The sequence below is a fragment of the Cervus elaphus genome, chromosome 9 (genome assembly GCF_910594005.1).
Source record: "Cervus elaphus chromosome 9, mCerEla1.1, whole genome shotgun sequence".
NCBI lineage: Eukaryota > Metazoa > Chordata > Mammalia > Artiodactyla > Cervidae > Cervus > Cervus elaphus.
Window position 1 is genome coordinate 47,711,911 of NC_057823.1, and position 20,231 is coordinate 47,732,141.

The following is a 20,231-nucleotide window of genomic DNA, read 5'->3' on the forward strand; positions in this document are numbered from 1 at the left end:
CCTTCTATTGTCTCTTAAGATTTTACTCTCTCTTGTCCTCACCTGGTTGTCTTTCTGTTTGGACCATAGCTTCTTGAGGACAGGGATGGAGTGGAGCTTACCTTGTGTGCTCAGAAGATTCTTCATAAAATCTGTCTTTTCAATTAGGCAATGAATGGTATGTTCCTAACCATTTGGAATAAAATATAGTGTTGACAATAAAATTAATCGATAGGCTAATATCTAAGAGGGAAATGGAAAAATTTATTTCAGTCAACCTGAGGATTATAACCTGGGAGATAGTCTTTTAGAAAGCTCTGAGGAATATTGCCCCTGTCAGAAGTCAAAGTACAGTCATATACCTTTTTGAGACAAAGGATTGTACTTCAAATGACATATTGACAGTTTACACAATCCAGGTCTGCATGTACAGAGCTGGTAGTGAATCATCATGACCCTTTACAAGATTAATAAGGAAGGTTATCTCCTAAGTATGTGTGATTAATGCAGATACACATTACACACTTAGGAGAGGAGTCCCAAGCAGACAGAGAAAAAATTTATACTTAGAATTTTTTTGTCTTGCCATAAATAGGAATTTTATTTCATTAATTTCCCTTCTTTGATCATTCATCTTTTGATAGAAAGCATTAGGTAATCAAATATTTGGTCCCTCGATGCCACAGTGATGGCTTTCCTACCCTGTGTTTATCATTTTCCTTGATGTTGGGGTCTTAATAGCCTGGTTCTTTCTTTCCTTTTAGGCAGTTATACTAGTAAGATATCTGGCAAGGACTAATGGTTAATTTCAAGTTGTCTAGTAGGATATATGCCAGTTTTATCTTGCCACATAGATTGTGCATGTTCATTAATTCATAGAGAACTGTAGATGTGATCAGTAGTTTAAAAGTTTAAGCCAGAGCCTCCTAAACCAAACCATTTTTCTATTATTTCCCCTAAATTGGGAAGAGGATTATTCGGAGTAGAAATCTGATTCTTCATGTGTGTTAAGATGAGTTGGGCTTCCCTGGTAGCTCAGCTGGTAAAGAATCCACCTGCAATGCAGGAGACGCTGGTTCAGTTCCTGGGTCGGGAAGATCAGCTGAAGAAGGGATAGGCTACCCACTCCAGTATTCTTGGACTTCCCTCATGGCTCAGCTGGTAAAGAATCCGCCTGCAATGCGGGAGACCTGGGTTCGATTCCTGGGCTGGGAAGATCTGGAGAAGGGAACAGCTACCCATTCCCGTATTCTGGCCTGGAGAGTTCCATGGACTGTATAGTCCATGGGGTCGCAAAGGGTCAGACCCAGCTTTCAAGATGAGTTATATCAGAAGACTATTGAATATAATATACAACATTCAGTATGTATTACAGCACAACTTCCCCCTTGGGAAGCAATTAGAATCTCAAGGGTCATATTACAGTTCTGTAGCACCACTTTTTCTCATCATGTAGACTTCTGAATTGAGCAAGCTACTGGCTTTAATAACTATCATTCAAAGCCTACTCAGTAAATCTTGTTAAAGCCTCTATGTCAGTAATGATATCTTATATTTCAAGTGCGAAATAGCAGATTCTGTAGCTAAATGGTCATACCATTGGAAAACATTGAACCCAGCATGCTGGAATTGAAGGCAGATTGGCAGGGCCTGGTTCCAAGGCTGCCTGTAGGTGACCTTGAGCCCACGGGAAACCAGTTGTGCATCTTCCTGATCAGCCCAGGGAGAGCCAAGGCCATAAACTTGTTCCATAAATCCACTGGGATCAGGAGCTACCCAATACTTAACATCTAGTAAAAAGGAGATGTTATATATTTTGTGGCCAGTTTCAGAGCAAGTGTCATAAATTGGCCAGGTAACAGGGTCCCATTTAGTAATATTGATGGTAGCTTGCATGGTACTCAAGTTTCTTCTAAACTAAAATTTCTAAGGGCCATCCGATTAGAGTTTTGGAAAGGAGAAATTCACAAAGGTAACCCAGGAGTACTGGACATTGGTAATTGGCCACAAACCCAACATACTGACTTTTGAAACTTGGCGTATGATTAAGCCCAAGAAATAAATATTTGATTTATAAGCAGAAGTGTGAGCATTTGTCCAAGTAATTAGTGTACAAGTCTGGTCCAGCATTTTGGGTCAGCTGTCTACTTCAGATGTTTTCTTCTCATCCTGATCTGGTAGGGCTGGCCTCAGTTAGTCAGAGCTGGGTGTCAGAAACAGGAGCTGCAGTCTGTTTAGGAGAGGTAGCCTGATATGGCCCCTCCCAGTGTGGCTATAAAGAGTCCTTTATCTGATGTCTTTTCCAATATACATAATATCCTAGTTGCAGGTTATGGGGATTTGATCTTCATCCAAAGAAAATTTACTGTGATAAACTCCAGAAACAAACTTAGAATGTCCTCTTAATAATTCAGTTAAGTTGTAATTAAATTCTATAATAATATTACATAACAAAGAGTTATTTTGGAAGTGAGTCTTTAGGCAGTAAATATAGAAAAACCTTAAAGACAACACTAAGACGTAATATGCATTGAAATATATTTTTCTGGTGCTCTCTTCAGCAGCACATACACTGAAATACATTTTTTTCTCTCTAAAATTACCCTAGTTTTCATCAAATATGGCCAGATTAAAGCTAATTTATTTGCAAAACAAATCTGGTTTCAATAAACTTGGCCTGATTATTTACATAAGTGTAACTGATCATATAGGCTCTTTTTCAGCTGTGGTGGAACTTTCATAAGGAATCTCAAATTGAACTCTTAAAGGTCTTTCAAGGCCAAGAAAGCCAGATCAAGGGTGTGCTGTAAGATTCAGTCTGTGATACCTAAGATCTAGGTGGGTTCTTCCCTTCTCAGGATCTTCAGAATATCTTGAGATTCCTGCACCTGCCAGGAGGTAATCTTCATTATCCATCTGATAAGGCTGCTGAGAACCTAAGAGTTTCCAGTTTCTGGGGGAATCAAGTAGAGAGAAAAGGTAAATGTTTCACTTGTACTTACAAAAGTGGAGTTTACCAAATCGCCGTAAGTCATAATTATCTCGAGGGGAAGGGTTTCCTTGTATTTAGAAAACACAAGATTAAAAATCAGTAATAATTTTGTTAAAAAAATCCCCCAATTATATTCATCATGCACTTAGCCCTGTGACGAATCCTTGATCTTAATCTTCTGTTAACAGTTTCATGAAGTCATCAGGTTTCCCATTATAATTATTTAATTTCTTACCAGTTCAGCAGTATTATCTGAAAGTTGTCAGAAACCTGTACTTGTCAGAAAGTCCTTTCTGTGAGTGTTCTTGAAGATGAAGCTTCTTGTTTTGCAGCAGCAGCAGAGTAAAACAATAACTGTCTATGGACGACAGTAGACTTTATTTATTTATTTCTTTAACAGAAGACTTTAAAAGGCATGGTTAAAGATCTGATGACAGTGTAATTGGCAGATGAATTTGGTTATTACTGTGACATACAATATGTTAAGATAATAACTAGAGTTATGGCTGATAACATTTTATTTACTAGGACATACCAGGTTTTTAGATATTCCATATTATTTCTAGAATATCTATATTAATAGAATTTACCCATACAATATAAACTTAAACAATAAACAAGCCTAATTAGTTTTATATCTTTCTTTGATAACAAGATAAAACAATTTTCTTGTGCTCTAGGGCCCTTTCACTGTGACATGCTCTGCTCAGTTGCTTCAGTTGTGTCTGACTCTGTGACTCCATGGATTGTGGCCTGCCAGGCTCCTCTGTCCATGGGATTTTTCACGCAAAAATACTGGAGTGGGTTGCCATGTCCCTCTCTAGGGGATCTTCCCTACCCAGAGATCAGACCTGCATCTCCTGTGTCTCCTGCGTTGCAGGCGGATTCTGTACTGCTGAGCCACCGGGGAAGCCCCGAGCGCCCTCTTGGAAAACCTCAAAGTTAGCTGGAGGTCAAATGAACTTCATATAAATTTGATCTTTGGGAATTTTGTCAGAGATATCAAACAGTTTTTAAAAACAGTATCATAGGTCCCTGTGAAATAATACTTATTCACTTAACCAAGTGACTTTAGATTTCCAAGGCAAATGTAGAAAGTTATAACAGATTACTTAAAAGATAAAGAAACTTTACAATCTGGTATTAAAAGCAGCTCAGTATCCTAAGAAACTTTGTCCTCTTAACAGAGAAAGAAAACTAAGGCTTTGTATCCTCTTACATTAATATTAAAATTTATCTACTCAAATTTATTCCAATCATAGTTCTGATTACACATAGAATTCCTTTCTTCCTTGTCTTCTCTTTTTTTTGTTTGTTTTTAGCCTTGCCTAGCAGCATAAGGGATCTTAGTTCCCTGATCAGGAATTGAACCCATGCCCGCTGCAGTGGAATCTCACAGTCTTAACAACTGGGCCACCAGGGAAGTCCCCATAGAATTCTGTCCTAAAGATTTTTTTTCTTCTAAATCTCTACAACTTTCTATATTCATATTAATTTGACCCATATTTTCTTTCCCATTTAGAAATAACCAGCAAAATTACTGTCTTTTTCTTAACAAAATGTATCTCTACTCCTTATATCTTCAGATTTTTTAGTAGTTTTAATTACATAGTTTAATTAGGATTCTTAACCTTTAAAAACTTCAGTTTATAGTGAAAACCAAGAAGTAAGCAATTATGAACTGTCTTTTTAGCATTCTGTAGATTGGCAAACTTATACTATTTATGGTTGCTAAAAAAGCACATGCTCTTTTATAGAAAAAAAATTATTTTAGTGTGTTACCGAACATTAATAGTCCTAAATAGCTTTAGTTTCACTATAAAAGGAAACCTATGTTCAGTAAATGATGTTCCAGTATCTTATTTGACTTGGGAATGACTTAACTTTTTTCCGTCATTTAACTTAATTTAGCAAAACTCTAAGTTTCAAGTTGTCAAAAAGATTTGGAGAAACTATTTTTAAGTAGACAATCCTAAAACATAATTTATTCCTAAAGAGTTCACCTAAAAAGTCTTCATTTGCTTTTACTTAAAAGTTTGATCACATCAACTTTATAGACAAGTTGCAAGTACACTGCAAAGAACTTTGCCCCCAGAACTATCTGAGAGTAAATTGCTGACATGGTGTCCCATCACTCTTAAATGCTTTTTTAATTCCTACACATAAGAAAGTTGTCCTAAATAACTACAATACAACTAATGAAATTAGGAAATTAACACTAATACGTTACTATTATCTAATCCTCAGACCCTGTTCAGATTTTACCAGTTGTCCCAATAAAACCCTTAGCAAAAAAATCCTGTACAAAGTCACATTTAGCATTTAAGTGTCATGCCTCTGTAGTGTTCTTCAGTCTGAAGCAGTTTCTCAGTCTTTCTCTGACTTTCATGACCTAGATGCTTTTGAAAATTACAAGCCAGTTATTTTGTAGAATGTCTTTCGGTTTGGGTTTGTCATATATTAATATTTCATCATGATTAGATTTAGATTATGCACTTTAGCAGGACTGTTACAGAAAAGATGTTGTATTCTCATCACATCGCATTAGTGGCACATGATTTCATTTTTCCCCATTATTGGTGATGTTCACTTTGATCACTTGATTAGAAGGGTGTCTGCCAAGCTTCTTCACAGTCATGTTGCTCATTTCTCCTTTGTAATTGAAAAGTATTTTGGGTGATGTAGTTTGAGACTTTGTAAATATCTCATTCCTTGTTAGAATTTTAACTTATTCATTTATTTTATTTGTGTGGACTATTCCAGTGGGTTGTTGTTGTCCAACCTTCGTGACCCCATGGACTGCAGCATGCCAGGCCTCTCTGCCCTCACCATCTCCCAAGGTTTGCCCAAATTCATGTCTGTTGCATCAGTGATGTTATCCAGCCACCTTATCCTCCGATGCCCTCTTCTTTTGCCCTCAATCTTTCCAGTATTAAGGACTTTTCCAAAGAGTCAACTATTCATAGCAGATGACTGAAATACTGGCGTTTCAGCTTCAGCATCAGTCCTTCCAGTGTGTATTCAGGGGTGATTTCCCTTAAGATTGACTGGTCTGATGTCCTTGCTGTCCAAGGGACTCTCAGGAGTCTTCTCCAGCACAATAGTGTGAAGGCATCAGTTCTTCAGCACTCTGCCTTCTTTACGGTCCAGCTCTCACAACCATCATGACCACTGGGAAGACAGCCTTGACTATACGGACCTTTGTCGGCAGAGTGATGTCTCTGCTTTTCAACACACTGTATAGGTTTGTCTTAGCTTTCTTGCCAAGAAGCCAATGTCTTCTGATTTCATGACTTTAGTGATTTCAGTGGGTTATAACCTAGTATTATCATTGTTTATACTGATGCTTATATTATCTCAGATTTGGCCTGTGGATGCTCTTTCAGGCTGTCTTCATGTATCCTCTTGTCATGTGTCATCATTCTTGGGCACTTTCTTGCTCTCTGGCACAGTAAGGTGTTGCAGGCTTATCTTGTACTTTTCAAGCTCATGAATCAGCCATGATTCCTTTTAGTGGAGAATAGTATTTAGAAACCAAGAACACAAGTACTGAGAGATCAGTGCTATTAGAATGTCTCTGCTCTCAGTCTCAGCAGACGGAGCTAGGGAGTCTTAACTATATACACATTGAAGTCCATGAGTTTCAATTGTCACCTCTGTTGTAGTCCCACTACCATTGGATTCATTCTTGTTCTCCCTTTTTCATATTTGTGACTTCCTTTTCTGAGAATAAGAGACCTTACTTCCATTATCTCATATATATTTATTTGATCAGTTCCACTGTATGCAAAGAGCTGACTATTGGAAAGGACTCGAATGCTGGGAAAGACTGAGGGCAGGAGAAGGGGACAGCAGAGGATGATGGCTTCATTGACTCAGTAGACATGAGTTTGAGCAAACTGAGAGATAATGAAGGACAGGGAAGCCTGGCATGCTGCAATTCATGGGATTGCAGAGTCAGACATGACTAGCAACTGAACAACAAAAACAAGGGTATGTAACCATTCTGTCATTGCTTGTGCTGCCCCCTTACTCTACTCCAGTTTCCACATATGTGTATGCTCACCTCACCTAATGTTTTAGGACTGAATTTTTCAGGAAAGGGATTTTTTTTCCCCCTTTTTTCTAGTTTATTTAGAAGTTTTGCTTACAAGAATATGCAACATTATGGTGCTGTATTGTGGAAAAATTTCTTTACCTTTAAGAGAGTCCATCATGTGATCACCATAGTAATTGAAATTATCCTTTAATCAGTTTGGTTCAGTCACTCAGTCGTGTCCGACTCTTTGTGACCCCGTGAACCGCAGCACACCAGGCTCCCCTGTCCATCACTAACTCCTGGAATCCACCCAAACCCATGTCCATTGTGTTGGTGATGCCATCCAACCATCTCATCCTCTCTCGTTCCCTTCTTCTCCTGCCCTCAATCTTTCCCAACATCAGGGTCTTTTCAAATGAGTCAGCTCTCCACATCAGGTGGCCAAAGTATTGGAGTTTTAGCTTCAACATCAGTCCTTTCAATGAACACCCAGGACTGATCTCCTCAGGATGGACTGGTTGGATCTCCTTGCAGTCCAAGGGGCTCTCAAGAGTCTTCTCTAACACCACAGTTCAAAAGCATCAATTCTTCTGCACTCAGCTTTCTTTATAGTTCAACTCTCACATCCATACATGACTACTGGAAAAACCATAGCTTTGACTAGATGGACCTTTGTTGACAAAGTAATGTCTCTGCTTTTTAATATGCTGTCTAGGTTGGTCATAACTTTCCTTCCAAGGAGCAAGCGTCTTAATTTCATGGCTGCAGTCACCATATGCAGTGATTTTGGAGCCCCCCAAAATAAAGTCAGCCACTGTTTCCACTGTTTTCCCATCTATTTGCCATGAAGTGATGGGACCAGATGCCATGATCTTAGTTTTCTGAATGTTGAGCTTTAAGCCAACTTTTTCACTCTCTTCTTTCACTTTCATCAAGAGGCTCTTTAGTTGTTCTTTACTTTCTGTCATCAGGGTGGTGTCATCTGCATATCTGAGGTTATTGATATTTCTCACGGCAATCTTGATTCCAGCTTGTGCTTCATCCAGTCCAGCCTTTCTCATGATGTACTCTGCATATAAGATAAATAAGCAGGGTGACAATATACAGCCTTGACATACTCCTTTTCCTAATTGGAACCAGTCTGTTATTCTATGTCCAGTTCTAACTTGCTTCCTGACCTGCATACAGGTTTCTCAAGAGGCAGGTCATGTGGTCTGGTATTCCCATCTCTTTCAGAATTTTCCACAGTTTATTGTGATTCACACAGTCAAAGGCTTTGGCATAGTAAATAAAGCAGAAATACATGTTTTTTTGGAACTCTCTTGCTTTTTTGATGATCCAGCGGATGTTGGCAATTTGATCTCTGGTTCCTCTGCCTTTTCTAAAACCAGCTTGAACATCTGGAAGGTCATGGTTCACGTATTGCTGAAGCCTGGCTTGGAGAATTTTGAGCATCACTTTACTAGTGTGTGAGATGAGAGCAGTAGTGTGGTAGTTTGAGCAATTTTGGCATTGCCTGTCTTTGGGATTGGAATGAAAACTGACCTTTTCCAGTCCTGTGGCCACTGCTGAGTTTTCCAAATTTGCTGACATATTGAGTGCAGCACTTTCACAGCATCATCTTTTAGAATTTGATATAGCTCAACTGGAATTCCATCGCCTCCTTTATTATATTTTCACTTTTCCCCAAGTGGTACTTTATTATTCAAAGTACAAGAGTTTCTGTGCTATAATATTTATTCTTGAAGTCATTCAATAAACAACATTGAGCACACATTCAACAAACTCAACTATGTAATAGGCACATTTTAGGTGCTGAGAATACAGTAATGATCAAAAGAAATCCCTACCTTCTTGGAGCTTATGTTATAGTGAAGTAGATACTATAAATAAATAACATAGTGTCAGGTACACACTGGAAAGAAAAATAAGACAGAGTCAGAGGGGAAGAGAATGAAAGAGTTTCTGTTTTAGATGCAGTGTTCAGACAATGCCTCTGTGAGGAGATTGTGTCTGAGACTTGAATGAAGAGATGGAGTGAGATTATATCTGGGGGAAGAGTATTCTAGGTGGAGAAAATAGTGACAAACGCTACAGTAGAAGCATTTTTAAGCTTGTTGAAGGAGCGTTAAGAAAGTGAATGTGACTGGAGCTGAGTAGAGAGAAAGAGTAGGAAATTATTTGAATAGTAAAATGCCTTTAGCTATTAAAGTAGAGTAATTGATGTCAGTTGACATAGTGACCTTACCAGAAGCCATTACACTCAAAGATTTTGGGTTCTATTATATGTACATATTTGAAAAGGGTTTTCAGTCTTTAGTGGAAATTATTGAGTCATTTTAGATTATATGATCAACTGATATAAGGTAAAGTTATAAAGGTGTGTATTTGTTTAGAACTGCAAATCTGCGCCAACTTGGCTTAAACATAGCCCTGCATAGACATCTTTCCAAAATTAGAGATACCAGATAAAAAGACCCCTTAGCCCATATAGATGAACAGATAATATTAACTGAAAGCAAAATCAAATTAGGATGGGAACAGCCTAATAAGAAAAGAACCATGTGTAATTAATATGACAAATATAGAACTAATGAAGCTGTGGTTCAAGACATTGGCTATTTTCTTGTCTGACTTGGCATAATCTGTTAAACCTAATCTTAAAGGAAAATTGAACTTTATATTAAAATTTGCTGCAAGAACAAGAAAAACAAATAGAATCAGAAGACTACAGGATACTTACTTCCAGCTCAGAAACAACATATGTATTATCCTGGCACTGTTTCATTAAAATAAAATGAATGTTCAAAATTTTTTAACAAAGGAAGTCGGAAATGAGACCAGAGGGGAAGCCAGGGACATAGAGGATCTTATAAGCTAAGGACTTTGGAAGTTTTGAGTAGAAAGTTGATCTGATCCATGTTTTAAAAGGTAATAGGATATGTAAGGAATAAATCTTGGATGAAAGAAGATTCAAAGGTATCAGCTGATCACAGGCTTTCAGATTTTGACTATAATCTACAATAAGATATACATTTTAAATAGTGACCCAGTATCCATATTCATATATGTTTATATTTGTAATGAAACCTCACAATAGTTACCTTTATTACATTTGATATCCTGCAATATTTTCCATTCTTAACTGTCTTCTATTTCTTAACTAAAAAGATAGTTTATAGCTTATTGATTTTGTAACTCATTAATTTATCGTACCTACTGTTTGAAACAGTGTTAATCCACTAGAACAAAGCATTATTGTACAATGAGAATGTTTGTAGAGACTTGTATGGTGCCTTCTTTTTTGAGAAATAATTTTTGAGGAAAATCTCACCTTATAATTGGGCATTTATGGTACTTTGAATACCTGACAGCCTTTTACTAGTTAGAAGTGAAAGTAAATGTTCTATTCATAGTAATTTACAAACTACAGAATCCCTAATATCAAGTTAACTACATTTAATTTAAAGGAAGATACCTTTACAAAAAAAGCATGAAATATAATTGAATTATATAAAACAGTTTTGAATAAATGGAGAGACATATCATGTTTATGAGAGAAAGAAAGTTGTTTGTGTGTGTGTGTGTGACTGTTGCGCAGCTTGGGGTTTCTTAGTTTCTCAGCCAGGGATCAAACCCTGGCCCTCTGCAGTGAAAGCGTGGACTTCTAACCAAAGGACTGTCAGAGAATTCCTGAAAGAAAGATTTTCTATTGTAAAATGTCAAACAATCCAAAATAAATCAAATATATTTCCTATTGATATTTCATTGATTTGTGTGTGGGAGACTGCAAAAAGTGGTTTTATATTTTTGTGTTATGTATGAAAATTTTCATAATCAAAAGATTTGTGTAAGAAAGATATCATACTTCTTTCTCTATAACTTCCTTTTTCTCAGTATTCTTTTCTTAAATATTTTATTTATTAATTTTTGACTGTGCTGGGTCTTTGTTGCTACGTGAGGGCTTTCTCTAGTTGCAGTAAGCAGGGGCTGCTCTCTAGTTGCGATGTGTGGGCTTCTCATTTCGGCGGTTTTGGCTTTTCTTGTTGCAAAGCACAGGCTCCAGGATGTACAGTCTCAGCAGTTGTGGCACACAGGTTTCATTGCTCCTCTGGACGGGGAATCTTCCCGGACCAGAGGTCAAATGTGTGTCCCCTGCATTGGCAGGCAGATTCTTAACCAGTGGACCACCAGGGAAGTCCTTAGTTTTCTTTTTGTAGTCTATCTAAATTGATAGATGTACATCTGGTTTATTCATTTTATTCATAATTAGTCTGTTGTGTGAATAATTATAATTTACTCAGTCTCCTGCTGATGAATATTTGTTTCCAATTTTTCATTATTATAAGCAATTAGTCAACTAACACATGTGGATCTGTTTCTTTTGTTCTGAAAGAATACCTGTATTTTTAAAAAATTTTTTGGCAGAGTAATGCACATAGATGGTGACTGCAGCCATGAAATTAAAAGACGCTTACTCCTTGGAAAGAACGTTATGACCAACCTAGACAGCATATTAAAAAGCAGAGACATTACTTTGTCAACAAAGGTCCATCTAGTCAAAGCTATGGTTTTTCCAGTAGTCATGTATGGATGTGAGAGTTGAACTATAAAGAAAGCTGAGTGCAGAAGAATTGATGCTTTTGAACTGTGGTGTTGGAGAAGACTCTTGAGAGTCCCTTGGACTGCAAGGAGAGCCAACCAGTCCATCCTGAAGGAGATCAGTCCTGGGTGTTCATTGGAAGGACTGATGCTGAAGCTGAAACTCCAATACTTTGGCCACCTGTTGCGGAGAGCTGACTCATTTGAAAAGACCCTGATGTCGGGAAAGATTGAAGGCAGGAGAAGGGGACGACAGAGGATGAGATGGTTGGATGGCATCACCGACTCAATGCACATGAGTTTGGGTGGACTCTGGGAGTTGGTGATGGACAGGGAGGCCTGGTGTGCTGCGGTTCATGGGGTCACAAAGAGTCGGACACGACTGAGTGACTGAACTGAACTGAACTGAACTGAATGCTTATCAACTAGCGTTCCCCAGATACATACTACTTATGTGTATGTGCTTTACACATACACAATCCTCCCTCTCCTTCTATATATATATACTTGTGTATGTTTGTGTAAGTATTGTGTAATTAATGAAAGGGTTCAAATTAAACTAATGGTATTTGTACTGTGGTTGCGTGGATTGAGAGGGTATGAGTGGAAGATAAGTATTTTTTTGTTATATCTCTTAAATGTAGAGAGTCCACGGGAGTTAGTTTTGTATGAGTGCCACCTTTTAAAAAATATTCATCTTATTTCTTTTCATTTTCTAGTTTTATGGGCAGAAATGACTATATTCCTGAGAAGTGGTGATTCTAGAGATAAATTTTTTATATATATAACAGCTTTAAAATGTACAGTCAGGACTTTCGTAATGGTCCAGTGGCTAAGAATCTGCCTGCCAATTCAGGGGACATGAGTTCCATCCCTGGTCCTGGAAGATTCCACATGCCACCAAGCAACTAAAAGCAACTGAACCCCACGTGCCCTAGAGCCCATGCTCTGCAACAATAAAAACCGCCACAGTGAGAAGCCTACACCCTGCAACTGGAGAGTTGCCTTGGCTTGTGCGCAGCAGTGAAGACCCAGTGTAGCCAAAAATAAAATGAAAAAAAGTTTTTTTAAATGTACAGTGCAATAACCATCACTATAACCAACTCTAAAACCCATAGGGATGGGATGGGGAGAGAGGTGGGAGGGGGGTTCAGGATGGGGAACACATTAAACCCATGGCTGATTCATATCAATGTATGGCAAAAACCACTACAATGTTGTAAAGTAATTAGCCTCCAACTGAAATAAATAAATAAATATATCTTTATCACCCCAAAAAAGAAACCCCATACCCATTAGCAGTTACTACCTATTCCCTGTTCCTAACCACAAATCTACCTCTGTGTCTTTGGGTTTTTCTGTTCTGGACATTTTATATAAATGATTTGTGCAGCGTATGGTCTTTTGTGAGTAGTGCCTTTCAATTATTATAAAGTTTCAAGGTTCATCTATGTTATAGCTTGCCAGCAGTACTTCATTCCTTTTTATGACCAAGTAATATTCCATTGTATGGTTATGCCCCTTTTGTTTATCTGTTCAGTAGTTAGCGGACATTTGAATGTTTCTCCTTTGGGACTATTAAAAATAATAATAATAATATCAACATTTGTCTGCAAGTTTTTACGGAGACCAAGAGTGGAATTGCTGGATTATATGATATCTATGTTTAACATTTTGAAGAACTGCCAAGATTGCTTTTCAGTGCAGTTGTGCTGTTTTACATTTCCACTAGCAAAGTATGAGGGTTCCAGTTTTTCCACATCCTTGTCAACGTTTGTTATTTGCCGTCTTTTTAACCATCCTAGTATAAGTGATATCTCATTGTGGTTTTGATTTGCACTTCTCTTAAGACTAATAATGTTGAACATTTTGCCATTTGTTTATGTCTTTGGAAGTATATTTGAATACTATTTAAAGCTTTTGCTCATTTTTAATTAGGTTATTTGTCTTTTTGTTGTTGAGTTTTAAGAGTAGCATATATTTTACTGTATTTTTTTAAGTATTGCTTTGTTTGTTTGTAAGACTAATTTTTCCTGCTCTTATTGGAAGGTCCTGTCCAGAATGCCCTCCTGTCTTCACAAGTGTCAGTGAGCCAAGGGTATAATTCTCAGCTTACAGGATCCTACCCTCATCTAATACCAGCAAAGACCTTGAATCCAGTCTCCGGACAGTCTAACTCTGGTAGTTCCCAGACTGTTTCTCCGTTAAGTAATTATCAGAGACATGGACAAGCTCTCTATGGACCACCTGTGGCTTCTCATCCAGTGACACCTTCACTCCATAGTGGTCCTAGTCCCCAAATGCCACTACCTACTTCTCAGAACCCAGCTGCTACACCAATGCCTTCTGGTAGCTTTCCTCCTGGAGCCAGCGTACCATCACCTTCGAATTGGCAGTATAACTATTTGTCACAGACAAACCATTGTCCTCGTGCGTCATCCCAACCAACCATGACTGGGAATACAAATTTGATGAGTCCTCAATATGTTTCTTCTGGAGATACTTCACTTCAAAACAACGTCATAAAATCAGGTAGAGTTCTTATAGGAGTGCTAGAAATAGGAAAATTTTGCTTATTTTAAATGTTTAAATTACTATTTCGGTCTTAAAATCACATGGAAGACTTTATTTTTTTGATCACTGTTAATCTTTAGATTATTTCTGCAACTTTCGGGTTAAGTTAAAATCATGATTGTTTCTGCTTTGCTTCTTTCCTTTGAAGGTATTATCTGAGTTTCTTTGGGTCAACTGTGATATTTTAGGGTTTCAGGTATGCGTGCAGAATCACTTCCTTGAGGACTGGCCAGTACTTACATTAGCAAGGTTCCATCTTGTATTCTAGGGAAACTCAATCCCTGTGGTCTCTCTCTGGACTTGATCTAAGGCTTGGCTTATCTATTTGTTAAAGCCCAGACAGTTTTTGACTGCAGAAATTCGAGAATCTTGGAGGGGCGGTGAAAACAGACTTACTTTTGAAGTGAGGAGTACTATTGAGCACATCTGTGGTCAGAAAGCCATGCACAGAGGTTTATCCCTGCATTTTTTTCCTAAGGTTTTATAACTTTAGTTCCTACGTTTAGGTGTTTGATCAAATTTGATCAAACATTGATCAAAATTGAGTTAATTTTTGTATATGGTGTTTTTAGTGAAAGTTGCTCAGTCATGTCCGACTCTTTGTGACTCCATGGACTATATAGTCCTTGGAATTCTCCAGGCAAGAATACTGAAGTGGGTTGCCTTTCTCTTCTCCAGGGGATCTTCCCAACCCAGGGATCGAACCCAGGTCTCCCGCATTGCGGGCGGATTCTTTACCAGATGAACCACAAGGGAAGCCCAAGATACTGGAGTGGGTAGCCTATCCCTTCTTCAGGGGATCTTCCCGACCCAGGAATTGAACTGGGGTCTCCTGCATTGCAGGCAGATTCTTTACCATCTGAGCTATCAGGGAAGCCCCATATGGTGTTGGTAGGTAGGGATTTAACTTTATTCTTGTGCATGTGGATATATAGTTGTCCTAGGATAGAAAGTGTGTTCTTCCTCCCATCGAATGATCTTGGCACCCCTGTTGAAAATAAGGGTTATGTTGATCATAAATGTAGGATTTATTTCTGGACTTTGAATTCTGTTCCATTGATCTATTTGTCTATTGTTAAACTGTTACCAAACATCTTGATTACTATAGCTTTATGGTAAGCTTTGAGTTTGGAAATATTGACTCCTCCAACTATTTTTTTTTTTCCAAGATTGTTCTATCTGTCCTCAGTCCCTTGCATTTCCTTCAGAATTTTAGGATCAGCTTGTAAATTTTGGGGGAAAAAAAAAGATAGCTGTGATTTTGATAGAGATTGTGCTGAATCTGTACATCAGTTTGGGAAGAAAGCTATGTATTCTTGGACTCACTTTGATCATTAAATCTTTTTAACCTCATTGTTTGGTCATATGTGGTTCAAAAGTAGGTTCATTTAACCATTTCACTATTCTTTTTTTTTTTAACTATTAATTCAGATTCTATATTGGGATCTGCAGATTGATTCTGTTCAGCAGATATCCTCAAGGAAATGAACTAGTAAAAGTTTTCAAGTGAAATGGTATTATCAGTTGTTACCTTTTTATGTTAATATGTATTTATGCATCTAGATACTACATGGACTTCTTGCATTTTATAGTTTGTTAACTGCTGAAACTATTTTTCTTAGCCTCTTGACTAGCCACTAACCTTGGTGAATGCATTTTGGTCTTGTAAAGATTAAGGGTGCTTCTAGAAACTTGGTTTCTTTGGAAAGATCTTCTGACCTATCATTGTTAGAACCAAAATCCTTCTGATTACTTGTATTCTTATTTATTTGACACTGTGAGTGAGCATTAATCATTTGAAATTAATGAACATTCACTTCTTTATAACATTTATTGAATATTTGTTATTTTCCAGCATTTTACCAAACTTGAATGTGTGTTATCTTATTTAATTTTTATAGCAGTATGTTTTACAGATAAGAAATGTGAGGCTTGAATAATTTGCCCAAAGCCACAAGAAAATAGGTTAGGAAAAAGTACTGTTTAAAAACCATTTGGGGGACTTCCTGGTGATCTAGTGGCTAACACTCCATGTCCCCAGTGCAGGGGACCCACGTTCAATCCCTGGTCAGGGAACTACATCCCACATACCACAACTAAAGATCTCACATGCTGCAACTAATACCCAATGCAGCCAAATAAATAAATATTTTTTTAAAAAATTAAAAAATAAAAACTACTTGGAAGTGTAGCCTCTCATTACAAAGCATGTGATCAATACCCTGAAATTTTTTTTGGCTATAACAGAAGGTAGACCGCCCTGAGGTGCCCCCAGGTAGAGCACGTTGATTATAGCACAGATGTAGTGACAGAGACATAAGGAAGTGCCAAAATTTAGGAAGGTTTCTGTGTAAAAGAAGCATATGACTGCTGAAAGAACTATTTGACTGCTCTTCTCTTTTCTTAATGAGACCTCAAAAAATTCCCTGATTTTTACCTCTGTTTTTTCATCATTGTTGGTAGATGCCTGACTGTCTGATCTCAAAACTGTATCTAAGTTATGCAAAATATATAGTTCACATATTAAAATTCTCTAACTTTTTCTTTTCTTATAGGCCACCTTTTAGCATGTAATTAGCTTTAGAGATCTCAGAAGCCAGATTCTGAAACTCTAGCTATTAATGTTCTAAATAAGAGTCATTCAGCTTGAAAAAATAAAGTCTATTTTATGAAACGTAGCTTATTCTGGATTCAACAGTATTCCTCTTAAGCTGTGAAAAATCTCAATAAGCTCACTTGTATTCTGTTAAACATTAGGTTGTTACATCTTTGTAGCCAGATGTATCATACATTCTTGTTCATGCTGAGTTGGTAGTGTACCTTGCCCTTTTGTTCCTTTGACTGATCTCTATCCTTCGATAAGGGAGTTCCATGGCAATAAATCTCTATCTTCACTTTTGACAACAGGGCACTGACTAGTCTTGTTGGAAGATCATTTTTCAGTTTGGTTCCTGAGTTGGGAACATCCTCTGGAGAAGGGATGGCTACCCACTCCAGCATTCTTGCTTGGAGAAACCCAGGGACAGAGGAGGCTGGTGAGCTCCAGTCCATGGGGTCACAAAGAGTTGGACATGACTGAAGTGACTTAGCACTGAAGAATTCAACAATATTGAAGAGACACTGAAAATTTTCATATTTGCTGTCCTTATTCCTTCAATTTTATAAAACACAGATAGAATATATTAAATTCAAAGGATAAAAAAACAAGTATTAAAAAAAAAAAAAAAACAAGTATTAAAATGAAAATTTAAATCACGTGTATTTAATCAGTAGTATTTTATCTACTTTGTAGACTATTGCTCCTTTTTGGCAAATGAGAAGTTGGTTGTGGGTTTTGGAACTTTCCATATCACACAGAATTTCCTCAAGAGTAGAACTTACTACCCTAATAGAAAATTGGTGAAATTTAGGCAGTGAGATACTGGTAGATACAAGGATGAATACCATGATATTTTTTAGGTTAGTTTGATGGATACCTTTTAAGCATTTTGGATAGCAGTGTTTCATAAGGTTTCTACATAAACTTTGGATCATTTCCTGATTTTTAAGCCTAGGAAGTATTCTTAATATAGGATGTAAGTCATTATTGAAAGTAACCTGCTTATAATTATTACTAGGTAAACACTATAAACAGTGTACACATTTATTATCTAATATTAACAGGTTATACCCCCAATAAAAATGAAGCAAAATGAGATAAAACTTGGAGAATTTAGGATAACCAGAATACTTTGTAGTTTTAGAAAGCTAAATCTAACCCTAATTGATGGTAATCGAATGGGCTATGTTGATAAGTACTCCATAAAATTTTATTCATGTTAATTTCTACTGCAATACTTGACATAGCCTGTTGAAACTCTGTGACCAGTTAATAAGAATTAAGCAATAAACAGGGCATTGTGTCTACTCTATAAGTGATTTGATCCCGACTTTATATTGCTTTAATAATTGACAGGTAAGAATTATGGTGGCCTCCCAGGTGGCACAGCAGTAAAGAATTTGCCTGCCAGTGAAGGAGACATAGGAGACTTGGGTTCGACCCCTCGGTTGGGAAAATCCCCTGGAGTGGGAAATGGCAACCCACTCCAGTATTCTTGCCTGGAGAATTCCATGAACTACAGTCTATAGGATTACAAAGAGTGACACAACTGAGCGACTGAGTGCGCGCGTACACACACAAACACACACACACACACACACACACACACACAAGAATTATGGTAGGAGAGATTTGGAAATGTGTGAAGTATGCATGTAAAATTAGGCAGTCAATCTGAAAAGTTAACCTATTTGTAGTAATTTGTTGGTTTATAATGAAAATATAAATTTGGAACTTATTTAGATTTGGTGGAAGGCTGTTTTGGACTTTTTCTTAAGTTCTTAAGTGACGCGTGAAAAACCATTGTTTCCATAGGGTCTGCACTGCCCTTAGCAAATCCACCTCTGCCTACCACTTTTCAGCCAGGAGCTCCTCTTGGCCCCCCTCCAACTGGAGGACCACCTCCAGTGAGGGCCCTTACTCCTCGGAAATTGACACCTAGAACTGTGCCCCAGCCCTCATTTAATTCAACTAGCAACCAAGAAGGTAAGCAGGACAAAAACCAAGTCAAGTCCTAAAGTTTTGACTCAGGGTGGAAGGATTAATATTCTCTGAATTCTGTGCACACAAGCCATATTTTTCCAGAAAATCTGGTTGTTTTGGTTTGAGATGCCCCTTAGGAATTTAGGGTTTAAAAAAATTTCTCAGTTTTCCATTCCTCTATTCTGGGCTGTGGACTAGCCTTTGGGATCACTGTTAACTTTTTTGTTACTGTGCAGACTTTAAAAATCATGGCTATAAAGTTACGTATCTCTTGGTAGAGGGAAGTGAGAGGGGGACTTTTGCTTTTCTGGACATGATGTTTGAAGCTATATTTTTAATATATCGGCTCTTTTTTGTGGAAGCAGATTTTTGATTGCCACCATTACTGTTAACAAACTGCCACTGTTAACAAACATTTATAAGCCTAAATAAAAAGTAAAATGTAAAAACATTTTCATGTTTTATAGTTTTAAACCATTATCTTCAGATGTAACTTTAAAATACAAGTTTATTAACTTAAAATGTTTTGTAAAGTAAGAAATTGGATTTTAGGTATAATATAACCATTGTAACAAGATTGGAAATAGGAAAACAGAAGAAGAGGGGGAAAAGCCACTGCCCATATTCTACAACTTAGTACAATCAATATTATCATTTTTGTATTTTCTCCTACCATTTCCTTTTTTTAGTATTGTTAGTAGGGAAAAAAACTGACCTGTGTATAATTTGAAAAGGATCATGTTAACAATGAGTAACAAAATGATAAAGTAAGTGTCTCACATGATAATTTTGAAAATCAAGCTGGAATAAGTATTTAAACTTTTAACCAACTAAAAATATGCTCAGGGCTTTCCTGGTGGCTCAGTGGTAAAGAATCCACCTGCCAGTGCAGCAGACATGGGTTTGATCTCTTGGCTGGAAAGGTCCCACATGCCACAGAGCAACCAAACTTGTGCTCTAGAGCCCAGGAGCTGCCACTGCTGAGCCCACATGCCACAGTTATCGAAGCCACACAGCCTGGAGCCCATGTGCTGCAGAAGAGTAGCGATGCAGTGAGGAGCCCTCACGTAGCACCTGGAGAGTAGCCCCTGCTTGCTGCAACTAGAGAAAAACCTGTGCAGTAACTAAGACCCAGCACAGCCAACAGTAAATAAATAAAAATATGCTCAGTGTTTTTGTTTCTACAAGATTACCAAGATTTTCTATTAATATATCAACTCATGGGTAAAGTCATGGTGGTCTTGAGAATTGGAAAGGAGTTACTAACTTTATTGAAGTCATTAAACTTATCTATTTGGTATTAAAATGACTGTTAAAAGTTAACACGTTTATTTGTAGGTGCTAGAGGTGATGCTGTTCACTGATTTGATTTCTTCTATACCTGAATTAGAGCTAACAAATTTTAGTGATAGATTATTATTATTAGTTTAGTTTGCTGGACTAAGGCAATTGTTCTAATTACT

At 37.4% G+C, this 20,231-nt stretch overlaps 1 protein-coding gene across 2 annotated transcripts in view; it reads left to right on the top strand.

Moving 5' to 3' along the window:
• Positions 1-20,231, top strand: part of SEC24A (SEC24 homolog A, COPII coat complex component) — a 68,949-nt gene that overhangs the window by 9,506 nt on the left and 39,212 nt on the right. For both annotated transcript variants that reach the window (XM_043912801.1, XM_043912802.1), the window contains exons 2-3: positions 13,662-14,144; positions 18,601-18,771. In XM_043912801.1, coding sequence (XP_043768736.1) covers positions 13,662-14,144; positions 18,601-18,771 — 654 coding nt within the window. The remainder of the gene's footprint in view (positions 1-13,661; positions 14,145-18,600; positions 18,772-20,231) is intronic.